The sequence below is a fragment of the Lipophrys pholis genome (genome assembly GCF_963383615.2).
Source record: "Lipophrys pholis genome assembly, chromosome: 5".
NCBI lineage: Eukaryota > Metazoa > Chordata > Actinopteri > Blenniiformes > Blenniidae > Lipophrys > Lipophrys pholis.
Window position 1 is genome coordinate 19,820,708 of NC_137628.1, and position 15,659 is coordinate 19,836,366.

Below are 15,659 nucleotides of genomic sequence, written 5' to 3' on the forward strand. Positions count from 1 at the left end.
GTTGTTGAATCTTTTCGAAAGACATATGCAGTCATTATATTTGTCAGAGTCATAAAAACGCAGTTCCTTAAAGCAGGTCAGTTCGTCACTGAGCTTAATAGTTAGTTCATAGTTTCACACAGTTACATAATTTGTGTTGTGAATAACTTAACTTATGAATATATACAGAATAAGGCATAAATTAAAATGCCACTTTTGCAACAAAAACATTGGCAATAATGTGATTACTATTACAACTATGATACTTGTAGTATGATATTTCAGTGGACTCTGTATTCAAACGTTTCCCCATACATTAAAACAGTTATAGAGCTGCTGACCCCCCCCCCCCCCCCCCCCACCCCCCACCCCCTCTAACTGTTTCATCCTGTTGTTTTACAAGTTACTGTTTCACTAAAGCCTGGTTTACTGGAGGTGACGCATGTCATTAATCTTGAACAAACCAAATCCTGTCCAAAGTGCCTGTGTGTTTCTTCTCAGTGTCCTTTTTTAGGAAAACTGTCTTTATTTATTCTTTATTAAAAACCATCGGCAACCAAATCCAGATTCAATCGACGGTAATTTAATAAATTGAACATGAGACTAACGAACACACCTCTGGCCGCTCAGCAGATGGGTAAATACAACACGACAATAACATGTCTATAAGAGGGACTTATTTACTGAGACATTTAAAACTGATGCAAGAAGTATTAATAGGTAACTCATTACTTTATATTTCTAGTAGTAAGTATAGTGACTACACGGTTTATTAAGTGAGTAACTGGTACCATAACTCATTTTCAGTGACTTGCCCAGCACTGATTGATACATTTCTTGATATGGAGTTCAGTAATTTCACGGGAAGTACACTGCACCGTGGTCTCAAGGTAAGAATCTCCCCGGGTGAAGTCCCGGTTGGGCTCAGGGGCTTTCTGTGAGGAGTTTCCATCTTCTCCCTGGGCATGGGAGGGTTTTCTCTGGGTATTCCCGTTTCCCCCTACAGTACGAAAACTCTAAATTGCCCTAAGGCGTGTGTGTGAGAGAGACCGCCTCTCTCTCGGTTTATGACGGACTGAGGATGTGTCCAGATGCACCCTCCCTCCACCCACAGTCAGCTGTGATCGGCCCCTCCACCCTCAGTTGGACGAAGTGGATGAATAGTGAATAGTATATTAAAAAATTTACTCCTAAGCGTGCCCAAAGGTTCAAATATTAAAAAAAAAATTATTTTGAAGCCTACTATATGTCTACATTTGTTTACCATTCTATGTTTCTCTGAGAGAAATGGACATTAACCATAGATAGCTATTGTGTATGAATGGAATGTCTTCTGTCAGTTCACAAGTGGCGGACATTGCTTTTTATGATTGGTGGCTACCAAAGCTATTTTTTTAACTGTGATTTTTAAAAATATATACATATATTTGTTCTAATAACACAATTTCAACGAGCAGCAGCCAGACTGTAATGTTCAGGTTCATGGCAAAGGCAGTGTACAGGTATTATAAGTGTATGGGAAGAGTAGTGGCATATCTAATGTTCAACAAATGGTCCGTGCACAGTCAGGTGACCACGGATGGTGATTCTGAGGTCAGCAGTGGAAGCATTTAATCCGCACCACATCATTTGTTCCTGTGTAAATGTCACTCATATTATCCTTTAGTTGTCTAGCTTTAAATCTAGTGTGAAATATAATTATTGCTGCTCTAGTTATGTGCAGTTCAACATACCATGGGCACCGATGCAGGTCAGTATTTTAACAAATAATACACATAACTGTCCTATATTAACAAGCCCCACAATAATATATTTACTGTACATCTGCCTGTTAGTTAGACACAAAAGCTTTCTGTTCCAGAGCTCCATGCCAGGTTCAACAGTTCCAGTCTTACTTTTCACTCCTCTGATAAACATTACTGTACTCCCCTTGTTCCTCATCACACGTTGCCTGAGCTGGTATCTTGCTGCTGAGTGGTGAGATGTGTAGTACTGTCACCTTACATTAAGAAAACTTGGCTTGATTCTGAGCCGCTCTGTGATGAGTTTCTTGGGTTTCTCTCACAGTCCAAAGGCACATTTATTAGTTTCATTCATGACTCTGAACAGGGAGTGTGACTGTGAGAATAGGAGAAAATCGTTCTGTCCATGTTGGCATTGTGACAGACTGGTGACCCGTTCAGGGTGTATCCTGCTTCTCAGTGTTAAACTTTATTATCTATCAATGTATTGTGTTTTGAATTGAGTCACTGTTGAGCAATGCACTTGACCAGCATTAATCTAATTTGGCAAATGATCTCATCAGGCCTCACAGTGAGATCACCTTGTTTCAAAGTCTGTGTTCGGTGGCTTTTCTGTACCATGTTGGCATCTTCTCACTGTGCATGGATTCCTTTCTCCAATGCTCCAATGTCGGTCCACAGTCCAAACAATATCAATTTGAGGTTAATTTGTAACTCCCTGTGGTTTCCTTGTGATATATTGATGATTTGTTGAGGGTGTACAATGCTTTCACTCATAGTCAACTTGGATCAACTCGGATGGCCGTTCATTTCTTCAGTATTCAGTTCCTGCTTGGCTGTTTATTCCCAGCAGTGGATTAACTCTCAGACACACACAGACTGTAGCTCAGGTAGTAGAGAGGATCAATCTAGATTAAGGTCAAGCATCTTGTCACGGATGGTTCAAAGGTGATTGTGAAAAGCTCTCTGAAATGCTCTGACACGACCAGGAATAATAAAAAAAAAAAAAAGGCGGTGATGAAAATGTGCTTCCCAAGTAAATTCCATCAACAACAACAACAACAAAACTACATTTGTGGAAAACAGTAGAAAACAACCATACAGTATCTGTTTTTCTGTTGACTGCTTGTTGATATTGTTCAGTTTTCATCACCATTGTCTGCATGCAGAAAATCTGTCCCAGAGTTAAACAAAATATAATCAGAATAAAAATGGACATAAATGTTCCAACTTAAAATAACTTTCGGTTTGTTCAAAAAATTCTTTCAATTAATGTGATGCATGCCACTGATGTTCACTAGGAGAAAAAAATATATAGAAATGATTTAATCTACGCAAACACTTGTATTAAACACAGGAAATGTTTAGAGTTTTGTTTCTTCTTTACATGAGTTAGTATCTGTTTGCAGACGTCAAAAATAAACATGACAATTTCTACTCAAGGACAGTGATACATTGATTGTACACATGTACAAGTAAAAAGGGATATTTATAGAAAATACTCAAGTAAAACTACAAAGTACTCTAATAAAAAAACATCCAGAAGTATTTGTTGCCCAATGGCATAATTTAATTGCATTTCTATCGTGATTTTGTTAAGTTTACATGCGTCAAATATACAGGGTCAAAATCAATTTCTGGCAAATAATAAAGGGGATAAAAGTTAAATTACAGCAATTAGTTTAGTCAACAAATAGATTTGAATGTTCTAATAAATATTCAAGTTATTAGCAACAAAAATGCAGATGAAAATATCTTAATAGAAATTTAAATTGTGGGGACTTTCACCTCAAAGTGATATGAGTATTTGTTTAGTTTCATTAGTTACATCCGCTTTCCATGGCACAATGTCGCTGATGATACTGTGTTCGCAATTGCAATCAAATTTTGGATACCAGAAGAAGGATGTTTCAAAGAGAGGGGTGAAAAAGCACCACACAGGTGCCACATGGGTACCACATAAATAAATACACATATCTCTTATTCATCATGGTGCTTTCTTCTCTGACAAACAAAATCTCCAGTACAGCTTCACGGGGTCATGATCCATCACATGTGACCTAATGTGAGCTCCATGGGACCTCAACAACCACAATGACATTTGTTGTAACACACATGAACCACAAAAGTCTCATTCTTTCTCATTCCACAAATCATACAAAACACACCTTAGTGTCAATCACACTTTTTTCATATATTCTGTGACTATTAAATGAAGCATGTCGCTTCCCAATAAAGGGTAGAATAGTATTGCTATTACAATCCTCTCTTTCTTTGCGGTTTTATAATCCCATAATATGATGTAAAATTTATATGAAAATTGGGTTTTATTTGTTTTTTCTTGTTTATTTTCCAATCCGCCGATTGACTTTTTGAATGGATCATTGGGGTTCGGGTGTCAGTGTTGAGACACAAACTTTGGCCACATTAAATTGCTCCGGCCAATTATTCCGTGTAACCAACAGCTGCCCTGTTATTGTCGGTGCTGTTGCAGCTTGCACAGTTTCTGTTTGGCGCTCAGCCGCAAACTCCAGCCTGAATTGCAACACACGCGGGCGCGCTGCGCGCGCACGCACGCAAGCACGCACTCAGCGGAGTACCCCGCCTCGCCTCGCCCGGGGCCCGCCCAGCCCCGCCCCGCCCGGCGGCCCGACCCCACCGAGCACAGACGGTGGATCATGTGACAAACGGCAGCAGTTTCTGAGCCACACAGAGCGCGGACACACACACACACAAGTAGATACACACATGCACGCAGAGTGAGCGTGCGAAAGCTTGAGAGAGAAAGAGAGAGAGAGAGAGAGTTTCGTAACTTGGGGGAGTTTTGCAGAGCCATCGATCACCGAGACGTCCTGTTTTTTTATTTTTTTATTATTAATATTCTGATGTCAGTGACAGTGGAGGGCTAATCCGACCACCGCTTGCGTCACGTTTTCACCCCGGCTCCCTAATTGAGTTTCTCCCTGAAAGAGAAGGACTGAGTGCCGCTCAGCAAGGCAGTTGTGAACCCGCCGCCTCCAGCCTGCAGGAATAGACCGAGCACCTGAGAAGTAAGTCCAGACCCGGGACCTGGTCCTCCTTGTTTCCTATCGGATGTGCTGCGGTAAAAGTCCGTGATTACAAACGTGGTTGTTTTAAAAGTTCGATGCGGTGGTGGACGTTTTGTGTTGGAGCTGAATTCATTACAGGAACTAGATGCGGTGCCTAAATCCAGAGCTTGAGGGTCTGACTTTAATGAGATCAGTCTGTGTGAGTGTGATTAATGAATTAGTTCAAGCTGCTTTTAATGACAGCAGGTTTCTTTTATTTTCTTTTCTTTCTTTTTTTTTTTTTTGGGTGGGTGAATCAACGCGTTTGTCTGTTAAAATTTTGAATGTAAATTAGTAATTGAAACACATATATTTTGTATTGATCGTTTATGTAAAATGCCTGTATTCTTCCTGTAAAGGCAGCCGAGAGTCATTGCTATTTTTAGACTATTTGAGTTCCTGCGGAGTTAATTTACTCTCAAGCGGGTTTTATTTGCACATTTGACTTCTCCTGTTAATAGTAATTAACATCATGTTACTACTTGTTACTACATGTTTTGGTATTTGTTGTAGTATTCTTTAGACCGTTTATTGACATGAATTTGGAAAATAAAGATCTCTAGATAGCAGAAGAGACACTTATTTTGCCAAAAACTTTGAAGGGTTTATTTCCAGATACTGCCTCACCTTAATTGCTGAACTTTATTGTAATTCCATCATGAAAGTTATTAGGTTTCTCATTCACGTGTTCTTGGATTAGATGATCAGACAGACATAGTGGACTGATCGAGGTGCAGGACCAGAGTAAGAGGTGACCCTCTGTTGGGAGATTAGGGTCAGAGCTGAGTGCATAGCTCCACACTGATGGGAGTGTGTGTGTGTGTGTGTGTGTGTGTGTGTGTGTGTGTGTGTGTGTGTGTGTGTGTGTGTGTGTGTGTGTGTGTGTGTGTGTGTGTGTGTGTGTGTGTGTGTGTGTGTGTGTGTGTGTGTGTGTGTGAGAGAGAGACAGGTGTGTGTGAGAGAGAGAGTAACATCTTTACCGACTCTATCACACCTGAGTCTTTCTCTTGGCCCTCTTGTTTCACTACATCCTTCAGAATCTCTCTCTCTCTCTCTCTCTCTGCTTCTCCGTCTCTGTCTCTCCCTGTTTCCTGTGCTTTGTTTCAAGGCTGAGGCTTGCGTCACACATTCCACTTGGCATATGAAGCCCTTATCCTGTTTAGAGCCCGGAGTGAGAGAGATCGAGGGAGCGAGATGGGAGGAGAGAGGGATGTGGGGGGTGGCGGACGGGTGGAGTGAGGGCGACATATCGCTCTCACTCCTTCGCGCTGCGTCTTTGTCTTAAGTTCATACTTGCGTCCCACTCCTGAGAAGTGAAAAGAAAACAAAAGATGAAGAAAGAGTTGCTTCTGTTTGTGCATTTCTCATTTATTTGTGTGAACTTTGGATGGTGCTCACACGCCCAAATACCCCACCCATCACTACGCCTCTTTTTCCTGAATCAACATACTGATGTTATCTGGTGGAACAAAATGCGCAAGACTGTGTGCACACACACACACACACACGCACACACACACACACACACACACACACACACACACACACACACACACACACACACACTGCTCAAAGGGCATATGTCCTCGGGAACATTGGGGCTAAACATTAAACCCTCTGGATGCTGAATAGTAAGTGATTCTACCGGAGGAGTAAAGGAACGAAGGACACTGTGGCTGACAGACAGCTATAAACTTGAAAAGCTATAACGAGTTACACAACTTCACATGTGTGCCAACACATGCTTGCTCATGCAGTCATATTAACACACACACACACACACACACACACACACACACACACACACACACACACACACACACACACACACACACACACACACACACACACACACACACACACACACACACACACAGTTACCACTCTTTAGACCACTGGATTGAGCCACTCTGACTGTGTGACTCTTTCTTACCCCCCCTCCCCATGTTTGAGGTTCATTGAAGTTTTGTCATATTTTGGTTGAAACCCACTTCGTTTTCTTCCCCGTTTCTGTCTCTGCCTTGTTCTTTCCACTTCCATTTAGACATAGTTTGGTCAGAGCCGCTGTTTTCTTTGCCTTTTCTCTCCTTCCATTCCCCCTGCTCTCCTCTAATTCTTTGGGTAAGGAGGTGTAGTTTGTGTGAGCGGTGGTTGTGAAGGGGAGGGGGGGGCAGGAAACCACAGGCCCCCTGCAGCAGCACTCCCCATTTGGCTTCTCTCTTCTCCTCTTCCTCCTCCTCCTTCGCCTCTTTACACCCCCCGACCCATCAGGCAGTGTGGAAATAATAACAGTCAGGCTAAACTCTCAGGGCTTCCGCTTCTCTCTCTCTCTCTCTCTCTCTCTCTCTCTCTCTCTCTCTCTCTCTCTCTCTCTCTCTCTCTCTCCTCTCTGGCAGCGCTGCTCGTTCTCTCCCTCCCTCTGTCCTCGGCCGTCTGGAAAGCTTCACGCCGGTGCTGTCTTTGACAAGTTTGACGGGAGGTGTGTGCACATGTGTCAGTGTTTGAGCGTTATGATAACTCTGCTGTGCGCCTAAATGTGTGTAACCCTGTTTGCGTGCATGTGTGTGACGATGGATCCTGTTTCCGATTCCCCGCCGATGGCCCCCTCTGGCCTCCCCCCGAGGTCTGGAACCCTGCAGCCTTACAGTCTGCTGGAGAGGAGCTGAGAGGGGCTGTGTGTGTGTGTGTGTGTTAAAGTTTGTGCGTTTGGGGGAGTATAAAAAGAATGGAAGGACTGGGCTTGGAAGTGCAGATGAGGGAATGGGAAGCCAGAAGAAGAGGATAAGGGGCTTCAGCAGGGGCCTGAGAGTCAAAGCCAGAGCACGATTAGGAGCCAGGAGTAGGAAGTGAGGTAAGGGGTTTAAATTAGGGCGCAGGGAGGTGCACTTAGGGGTGAGAGCTTGGAAGAGGCAGCTCATTTGAATGAGTCAACGGCAAGAGGAGAAGTGTGGAACAGTAAGAAGCCACACGAGTGGCCAGACAAAGAAAATGTTAAACACTGGACCATTAGCTCGCCACCTGGGTGAGTCATGAATTTTAGGATCTTTCATTAAAAAAAACAAGTAGTGTGTCCCCTGGGGGCTGAAACAAGACTGTGAGTCAAGCTGCTGTTGAGGAGTGAAACGTGTCAGTGTTGCAAGCTGGGCAACTGGATATCGAAACGTCCGAGTCAGGACGTAAAGCAGCAGAACTTCTGACTCCAGGTGAGACTGACGGGAGAAAAGAGGCAGGCAGCAAGAGAAGCTTGAGACTTCAGTGTATAAGTGTGTGTTGCGGCATGTTCTTGGACAAAGCTGTTGTCTGGAGGTTTCTGGTCTCTCTGGTGATCTCATCATCTTCAGCCTGTTGCCATTAGTGTGTGTGTGTGTGTGTGTGTGTGTGTGTTCTGTTGAGTTAGCAGAAATTTGGTGTGCGCTTGTGAGTGTGTACAAGTGTGTGTGTGTGTGTGTGTGTGTGTGTGTGTGTGTGGTTGAATTGGAAGCCAGGGACTCCAAGCCACAATATTTTCCCCTTCAGTCACGTTGTTTTATATCATTCATGGAGAAGGGAGAGAAAGCGAGTGCGGGGTGGTGTGTGGTTCAGATAAGTACAGTAGTAGAGACGTGAGTGATTGCAGACGAGTGAGTGAGGAAGATGTGTTGGAGAAGCTCTGGTGTCTAAAGCTGGAGGAAAAGAAGACAGGGCAGTAGGAAGTGTTTGCTGAGTGGGTTGGGGTTGAGTACACAGTAGCTCTACTGACCTAGAAGGACAATATTTGCAGACATGCACAAACACACACCCACTTGTAGAGTGCAATGGGAGAAAAATATTCCTCAACAGGCCTGTCGGGCTGCGTATTTACCCCACGGGTGCAGTATGCACTAGTTTGTTTACTTTCCAGTGTGCTTGTGCTTTTATTTCCAATCTGTGGCTTTTACCTGGAAATTCTGTAACAAAGAACGAAGCGCAGTAGCTGATTCCCACTAGCTCTTCTCCAAATAGTCCAGTTTCACACCAGACAATGTGTCTTCAATTGTTTGGTCCATAAACTTAAATCTACAGGAAAAGGAATATGAACTTCACCATTTAAAGGTCACATTATTACATTTTATTGAGCCAAACGAACCAACGAGTTTCAATTAGTGTGGAGAAAATGAGCAAACAGCCGTGATGATCTAGACCACAACTTTGTAATGTTTGTTATCTTTACGAGTCAAACTACTCAGGCTGTTCTTTTCTTGCTCCCTCATTTAATTTCTCAATGAATCATCAAGTTGTTGCAGCTCCGGTTTCGGCCCAGGTCCTGGATGAAAGATGTAAAGTAGCTCAACGAAGCTTCTCTGGCGCGGTTATTTTAGACTTTGAGCAACTTCTTGTGTCTGTTGTTTTATGAGACACCCCGAGGGAAGCGTTGTCTCCTGCTGACCTGTCGTCACACGTTGCCTTATTAACCTCCTCGTCTCGTTTCTCCATGTGGGGGAACTAACAACTCGTCCACGCCTCTGTCGAGATCGGAACGAATTATTTAGGTTTTTGATTCTGTGACCGGGTGACCCCGAACTATGACCTCATACAGTATTTGTCACATTGACCTGTGACTGTGAGTAGATTAGTCTTGTCTTCACGTGGAAAAGGTTTCAAAAAAAGTGCATGACAGGTGAACTTTTACAGGAATGGTACAAGTGCCACTGGGGTTTCTTACATCATTTGTAAGGGGAAGATTTTCTGCACCACGTGAACATGTATGTATTTCTCAGAAGCGCACGTATGTACCTCTGAATCTCCCTGCAGCTGTCGTCAGAGGATCTATTAGCTTTTGCTGCCATAACTGCATACTGTGTCGCTCATGCCTGAGCACATTTCACAGAATTCCACATTGTAAAGTTTCTTTGAATAGGAATTAAGCTGAAATTGCTGGAAACGTATTTTGTTTTTACCTTCGGATATTAGGAGCTTCAGAAATGTTCATATGGTCCCCTGGGATAAAAAAACAAAACAACTACTGCTATATTCGACAAACAGCAGCCTGGAATATTGCTTGTATGAGTGTCACTAATAAGAGGCAAAAGTTAGTTCATCGTTAATCAGTCATTTTGTGATTTTGAATAAACTGTAGCTCCAGTGAATTTAATATCGACTACGTATATTGTCAGAAATATAGCTGTTTTAGTTGAAACTATAGATGCTGCATACAGTTTATAACAAACTCTGGTTGTAAAGCAGCTTTTTGGGTACAATTCTTTGTACAGTCTCATTATAACAAGTCTTATATGTCAGTGAATGAAGGAGTTGTGGTTGTGAACAAATATAGAACGAACTCTTAATGCAGTATGAATAAGTGCATGCTTTAGGGACTTTCACATTTGGCACAGTTTCTTTCTTTTTTCCAAGCCTCGAATGAGCTTTTGGGCATTTTGCGTTTCTTTGTTTCTGTAGTGAAAACACATGTATATTCCTCCAACACTGAAGCTGCTTCCTTTGTCCTTTTCCAACCTCATGCTCTGTCTGTTTGTGCTTCATACTTGCTCTTATTGTCACCTCGCTGTGCAAATCGCCACTATAATAGAACAACTGCTTGACCTTTAGTTGAACCACAATACAATACAAACCCGGATTACAAAACACACACACACACACACACACACACACACACACACACACACACACACACACACACACACACACACACACACACACACACACACACACACACACACACACACACACACACACACACACACACAGTTTCTACCTGACTGCGGGCTCTTTGTTTCTCTGGAGCCGGGCAAAGGGCGAGGCTTCAGTCGTCATGTTCACACCCTTCCTGATAGAACTCGCAAGCATCCTGCTCCTCTATTGGTGTGCTCCCCATCTGGGCTCTGTGTGCGTGTGCGTGTGCGTGTGCGTGTGCGTGTGCGTGTGCGTGTGCGTGTGTGTGTGCGTGTTCCACTTTGTGTTTGTGTGCTGGCATGTGTTTACATGTGTTCTCGCCCATTTGTTAATAATTAAAGACCAGCTTGTCTTCAAACTGTGGACTTTAATCAGGTCACACACTCTCAGACTCCCTCGGGGTACATTCTTTGACAGTTCATGTTGCCGTAATGCGCCAGTGAACACACACACGCACACGCACACGCACACGCACACGCACACGCACACACACACACACACACACACACACAGATGCTCATAAACACACTCATTTCGGCACAAACAGACTCATCCCAGCTGCACATGGCCATTCAAAGCCAAGGTAACAGGAACCACCTTTTGAAACCTCACACGCTTTTTGATCCAAACACTTGTCCAGCCTTGGGAGGGTGTGTGTGTGTGTGTGTGTGTGATGTGGGAGGCTTCACAGTCCTGACTTTGTCACAGAGCCGTTTTGAGGCCCCACCAGACCTGGGATTGATTGTGATCTCATAAAACAATGCGCGCAAAGTTGCGTGTAGCATTGCGAGTGTCGAACGTATTCAAATGATGTCCACCCTGTCATCTGTCAAACGGATGGATTGATCGGCAGTGTGAGAAATGAAAGAGGAGATCTGAGCGTAAACTATGCTCAAAGCTATTGTCTGAGATGGCTGGCACAAGCAAGGTTGTTGCTGACAAACCTCATGGAGCCACCGCCTCCTCTTTGTGTGGTTTTCATTGTGTGTGTTGTGTAGAGATTTTGCTTATTTAAATTATTAACTGTGTTTTATTGAAAAAGATATAATCAAGTAAGCGTGTCTACTCGGGCGCTATGTTTTACGTGCCCCTTGATTTACCCCAGCGTTGTTTCCATTAAACTCTTTATTCAGATCAAGCTGATGAAACCTGTTTTTTTTTTGTTTTTTTTAAATCTACAAGTAGCTTCTGTCATCTGCGTTAAACAAAGCGACAACTCAAAAGCTTGTATTGACCGTGTATGTGTGTGTGTGTGTGTTTTGTCTTGTAGGAGCCTGGCCTTTGCAGCCATGCTGATATATGATTACCCTCTGAAGACAGACATGGAGACGGTAAGACACATGTGTTTGTGTGAATGCAGCTTTGTGTACTTTTCGTGTGTACTTGTGTGCTCGCGTCATGCCCGAACATGTATCTTAATTCCATACAGTAACCATGATCACACGCACACACACACCTACGTTACTCCTGCTACGTGTCTAGACAGACGGGTTCCCACATTCCTGCTCTTCCTGGACAAACAAGCCACTGTACAGTAGAAATTTGCATACAATGGGGACACACACTGCCAGGCAGTATATAATGAGCAGTAAGAGACATAACAGTTATCTGCTCTCAAACAGCTGAGTTAAAGTTTTTTTGGCTGGCTCCAGTTGTTTGTGTGGCAGAAATGTGTTTTCCCTGTTATTCAGAGCAGAACGGAAATTTCTAACTCTCTGCTCTTTTGTCTCTGCTCACTTGTTTCCTTCTCCTGCATCCTCTCTTTCTCCCCCTTGCAGTCCTTCTACTCCTCGCTAGTAAAAAACCCAGAACCATACGGAGTGATCTTCCCCCATCCCGCCAACTTCTACATGCACACCTTCGCCCAGTCCCAGACCCCCAGCAACCCCACGCAGTCCCAGGTGGAGCCTGTGGATCTGTCGGTCAGCAAGCGTTCCTCCTCCACCTCCTCAACTCCTTGCTCCTCCACCTCCTCCCCCCGCAGTACCCCGCCTTCCCCGTACAGCGCGGCGAGCCGCGCCTCCCCCCGCTGCTCGCCGCCGCACAACCAGCTGCGTTCATCGCCCTCGCACGCCCTCCAGCACCCCGCCTCCTCACTCTCTTACCCCACCATGGTGGCTCCGCTCATCAACCCGGGCTCTGGGGTCATCCAGGGGTCAGGGGTCATGGTGTCTCCGGTCATGGTGCCTCTGTCTGTCCTCTACCCCTCGCCTATTCACCTGCGCCAGCCAATAATGGTGAGCCCACCTGTTGGCGTTGACGATGACCACCATCGAAGCAGGGAGCACAAGACAGGTGAGAGGATATGTCTGTTTTTCTATTTTTTATGTATTTTAACTTTACATACTGACATAAGTCAATTTAATTCACATCATCTTATTGTTTTATGCAAGCGACTGAGAACCTTTTGACACGTTCTTGCTTAAAGTACATTAATCTTTTGTTGAAAATGTGGAAGTCTTATTCATTTCCTCTGTTATTTGAACAGTCTCTGCTTAGTCTCATTTGTTATGGAAGCAGTTTTTCTTCTTTTGGTGGTCAGCCAAAGAGCACTGAGATACAAAGGTCACACTCTCTGCATTTTCGACCCCTGACTGGCAAAGATGTGACAGAATAAGCATGTTTTTATAGTAGCATTACAAAAAAATATATATCAGTATGAACGGGTTAAAAATACTAATGAATACTCCACATCGTCTCTTATTGAAATACCACAGAGGATATGTTTCACTTCAAACTACATCCTGATAGTGAAGCTGGAGAAGTGTTTTAAAAGGATTCATCTTCTGTGGACCATGAACATGTGGCATGTGTGTCGACTCAAATGATCCTGACCAGCCGTTCACATCTGCTGATTGTTTTGCATCTGCACAGTTCACTCCGCGAAGCCCCCGGAACCTCGAGGGGACGCCCACGATCTGCACAAGCCAATCAAAACGGAGTGTCGCCCTGAACTCCTTCATGACCCCCACAGTGGCCTTGAGATGAAACCATCCGTCATCAGGATACCACACGAGTACGAGTGAGTCGCTCGCCGACAAATGCTCGACCCGCAAGTTTTGAAAGAGGCACTGACTGTTTCACAAGTTTCAGCTTCTCCTGCACTTTATATAGCAGAAGAGGTCAGAGACTCGCGCTGAACCAGATCTGTTCTTGTTCCTCTTATGACCTCTTTTAAGGGCATGTGCCGTGGCGGGACTCGGGCGGTTAAAGCTCTTAAACACAAGAGATTAGCTCGCCACTGAAATGTGCAGTGTTAATACAAGGGAATAATCCTGATTCGTGCGAGAATTTACAAAAGCACTTCGTAGCCTTAGTTTGGAAAAATGTGCACCGTACGATTAGTGATTTTTAAGGAAGGAGAAGAAAACTATTTTCTGTTACAAAGCTTATCCTTCTCAGGAATTTGACTCATGCTGGTGGTGATTTCCCTTGAATTACTTATCAAAGATGTTATTCACATTGTGTAAGTAAGTGTATGAGTAAACATCTTCAAAATCGTGTTTTTCATCCTTAAATGGAAAAGGTGGTTTAAAGAAAGAAAGATTAGCTTTCCAAACAGAAAATATCTCGCTTTTCTTGACTGGCTGGTGTTTGATAAAGATTAAAACAATAATGATAGTGCTATGCACTTCCTTTCACTTCTCTCAGTCCATTATTTTGAAAATGCACAGAGCTCATTGGTTTGCTTGCAGAGGTGAACTTAGATAATTTAGATTAAGTCTGTAATGTACAGAAAACTAAATGCAGGGCCTCATGAGCAACATGTGAAGACAGATGTTTCTCTTTGTCGTGTGTGTCTGACCCTAAATCATTCCACTTTGACGTCTCTTCCTATAAACCCCTCTCATCAGTCACACCTGTTCTCAGCAGCCTTTCCCCTCGTCTCCTTATCACCTGCTTGGAAGTAACAGGAGTTCATATCAGCCTTTTTCCATCCTCCCCGCTTCTCCTCCTTGCTCGGGCGCTTCCTGTCTGTGTTTGGTACTCATTGTCCCAAGTCCCTACTCCTTTTTTTTTTTTGGTTGTTGTTGTAACTGTTTGTATTTCTCACCACTACCTCCTTGTCTTCTCTCTGTCCATCTTTTACAAAAAAGTGATTTGTCCAAATAGAAGTATTTAGAGTATGCCGCCTTTGGAGGTTCTTTCCTGTTTATGTAAATGTTGTACACGTTTCCTTTTCGACAGTTGTCAGGGTGGTAGTCTGTACAGGCGGCTATTGTAACTGCCAAATGTAAAATAATTGAACCCTAAAGAAAAAACAAAGGGCGTGTTTATGTCTGTCACCACCTCTCCTCTCAACATACTGATCTTTACATCTGTGTGTGTGTGTGTGTGTGTGTGTGTGTGTGTGTGTGTGTGTGTGTGTGTGTGTGTGTGTGTGTGTGTGTGTGTGTGTGTGTGTGTGTGTGTGTGTGTGTGTGTGTGTGTGTGTGTGTGTGTGTGTGTGTGTGTGTGTGTGTGTGTGTATGTGTGTACGGGCCACAAGGGAATTTTTGCACATTCCTTTATCAAAATTGACCTATATGGGATTCGAATTTCGACATTCGACGCCTGTTCTCAGCTGCCGCATGCACACACACACACACACACACACACACACACACACACACACACACACACACACACACACACACACACACACACACACACAGACGGAGCATTGAGTTAGAAAGAGGCCAGTAAAATGTCAAGGTTTCCACACTTGCAGAGCTTGTTTTGGGATGTACGTGAGCATGACACCGAAGATCTGTATCAAATTCCAGTGAATGAATAGCTGAATGGTGGATTAAAAAAACATAAATGACAGAAGTTGACAGGACAAAGCGAGGCGTGGTAGACTGGATAAAGGCGGGAGGTGTTTTTCAGCTTCCTGAGAGGCAGAAGTTGTTATTGCACTGAAATGACCGCGTTGCAGCCAAATCAAACTTGAGTCAGATTTCAACATCATGAAAGTGGACGTGGGTTCCATCTGCTGGTGACATGTGGAATGACGCAGCAGACCCTGACCCAATTTAAACAATTTTTTTTTTGTAATCTCTCACAGGGGAAACAGCCCGTCAGTAATAGTTCACTCGGGCATGAAGCATCCTCTCCCAGCCGAGTCTCCGGACACCCTGAAAAAACGGCGAATTCACCGATGCGACTTTAGCGGCTGCAACAAAGTGTACACGAAGAGCTCCCACCTGAAAGCGCATCG

At 43.8% G+C, this 15,659-nt stretch overlaps 1 protein-coding gene across 1 annotated transcript in view; it reads left to right on the top strand.

The window, feature by feature from the left end:
• The first annotated feature begins 4,399 nt into the window (after nt 1-4,399).
• The window catches only part of klf3 (Kruppel like factor 3 (basic)), a 12,473-nt gene continuing 1,213 nt past the window's right edge, over nt 4,400-15,659 (top strand). The window contains exons 1-5 of the mRNA XM_080463482.1: nt 4,400-4,771; nt 11,730-11,790; nt 12,238-12,754; nt 13,334-13,481; nt 15,507-15,659. The exon at nt 15,507-15,659 is cut by the window's right edge and continues 14 nt beyond it. Coding sequence (XP_080319608.1) covers nt 11,749-11,790; nt 12,238-12,754; nt 13,334-13,481; nt 15,507-15,659 — 860 coding nt within the window. The 5' untranslated portion in view covers nt 4,400-4,771; nt 11,730-11,748. The remainder of the gene's footprint in view (nt 4,772-11,729; nt 11,791-12,237; nt 12,755-13,333; nt 13,482-15,506) is intronic.